Raw genomic sequence first — 2350 nt, forward strand, 5'->3', positions numbered from 1 at the left:
TCTCGATAAATTAATTTTTTTTTTAGATCTACTTCAACAAAGTCAAATCTAACAAGAAAAAAAGTCAACATAACAAGAATGAAGGTCCTATCAGCAAAACTTATTGATTAGTGTTGCAGAGTTACACCTTAAACAACATACTTCGGCAAATAAATATTCAAAACAAGGGTTTGTGAAATTACCATAATACCCTCAAAGTTCAACGAGCTTCACACGACATGCTGGCGCGCCAGTCTCATTTGTTGTTCCTGAACCCGATTCTTCTTGAAAACAGGCTCCGGTGAAGATGAAACAGATGACGAAAATGCCCATGAGTCATTAGAATTCTCTCTGCTGAAATAGGAATCAATCACACCATTTGGACTCTCAGGGGTAAAATGGTACTTTCGCTTATGAGTTAGACCTTGCGTTTCTGATACTTCCAGGATGAAATTGGAACACTCCTCTATCTTTTCCTGTCATAATTCGTAAATAAAAACTTTAATTATGATTATGATTCAATTACTTATGTAACAAAATAAAAGGAAACAATATAATAAGGAAAAGAACAAACCTCGTTAATTTCAAGAAAACCTTTGACTCGTTCTTGATAATCTAATGAGTTGTCAGGATCAATCTCGTTGAACACAAGAAACATTATAGCAGAGGACATTACAGATGGAAGATAAACCAGAGACATTGAATCTGCATATTTGATTTGAATATTATGTTTATATCAATGATCGCATATTCGATTTGAATAAAATCAAAACAATTGCTTGATTCATTACGATATGATTGAGTTTATGAAGGGGTTTTAGAAGGTTTACCATTGACGACAGCAAGAGCAAGTCTTTCGCATCTGTTAATGAACTCTGAATGAAGACGATGAGTGATTAAACCAAGCCTCCTCATTGTGTAATCGAAGATTGCAAGTGGGGTTACTGGATTCATCTTCCATTGAAGAGAAGAAAGCACTAAAAGCTCCATTTTCATTATAGTCTTGGATTCGAATACGTATTTTGATCCTTCGACCTAAACCATAAAAGAAAGAGATGTGTTAAATAACAAAATAATGACATTGGCATTTTCACAAACAGTTAGAGTGCATTCGTGTAGATTAGATGTGATGTATAGAGGATACGTACTTGGAGGTCTAAGAGAAGAGGGGTATGGATTTCTTCAACTTTAGAAGCTAGAGAAAGACAAGCTACAGCAGCTAACTGATTCATCCACGGCTTATCTTTCTGGAAAGAATCGCTCAACAAGAATCTATCGAAGTAATTAACAGCCAAAATGGTTGTCATAGCAACGAATCCGTAATGGGTACTAACCCTAATCATCCAATCGACAGATTCTTTCCTTAAACCTAGTAAAACCCTATCACTGAACAAATCCCCTTCTTCTGAAACAAGATTTTTCTCTTTAGATAAAAGAGAAGCAAGCTCGTCTTCTTCCCATAACAGATCATGTTCAAAATGGGTAAAAAGATGAGCTTTTTGTTTCACGATTTGAATTTCTTGTTCAAATAAACCAAACCCAAACCCAAACCCACATCCGAAATCCAAATCGTTTTCTTGCTCATCACATAACAGACCATCATCGAAAGAAAATGCAGGGTTTTCAGAACACACATTCTCGTTTTTCATCTTCTTGTGGTAAGTAGATGTAAGAAGCTCCAATTCATTATCTTAAAGAAAAGAAATAGACGAATGTGAGGTTTTCTAACATGTCTTTTGCTGTTTCTCTCTCTAGACTACACACCTTTTAATCTCTGCACTTCTAGAGAGAGAGAGAGAGAGAGAGAGAGAGAGAGAGCCCAAAATAAACAAGCAAAGGAAGGAGATTTTATCTGTAACCCTTTCACGCCTCTCTTTCTTTCATTTCTTCCTGGCTCTTGCTTTCTATAAACTTTAACTTTAAACTTTTAGTTACACAAATAGTCCCTATGGATTAAAATAGTCTGCAATTTGGTCCTAAAATTTTTTTCTCTTTGGACCATTATTGTGATTTGAATTTGTTTCGGTTTTGGTCGATGATCTATTTACATTTCAGATTAGGGTTTAATTAGGCACCTATCTTTGTAATTTCTTTATTTTGTTTCAAATTAGGTTTATAAACATGGCTTTTGATCAAGGAACTTGTTTTTGCTCTAAAAATTGGTTTCTTAAAAAATGATGTATTCATTTCTTCGTATTTTTGTAGTTTCTTTCCATTTTTTGTTTACTTGTTCTAAGGAAAAGGCTGAAGTCGGTTTAGATGTTCTCGGTGTTGTTCTGATAATTAGATTTCAATGCAGTGGTGATGAAGAAAAGATGACGAGAGAGAGAGAGAGAGAGAGTTTATAGGTTTGGGCAACGACGACGTTGTA

At 34.9% G+C, this 2350-nt stretch overlaps 1 protein-coding gene across 1 annotated transcript; it reads right to left on the minus strand.

The window, feature by feature from the left end:
- CYCD3;2 (CYCLIN D3;2) lies at nt 1–1851 on the minus strand. Its single transcript, XM_078985576.1, has 4 exons — nt 1128–1851; nt 810–1014; nt 554–684; nt 1–455 (listed from the first exon to the last, which is right to left on the minus strand). The coding sequence occupies exons 1-4, from the start codon at nt 1626–1628 to the stop codon at nt 210–212; spliced, it is 1083 nt and encodes a 360-aa protein (XP_078841702.1). The 5' UTR covers nt 1629–1851; the 3' UTR covers nt 1–209.
- Between the last annotated feature and the right edge of the window lie 499 nt (nt 1852–2350).

This window comes from Lactuca saligna, chromosome 3 (assembly GCF_052625555.1).
Source record: "Lactuca saligna cultivar CGN05327 chromosome 3, ASM5262555v1, whole genome shotgun sequence".
In the NCBI taxonomy this organism is placed as follows: Eukaryota; Viridiplantae; Streptophyta; class Magnoliopsida; order Asterales; family Asteraceae; genus Lactuca; species Lactuca saligna.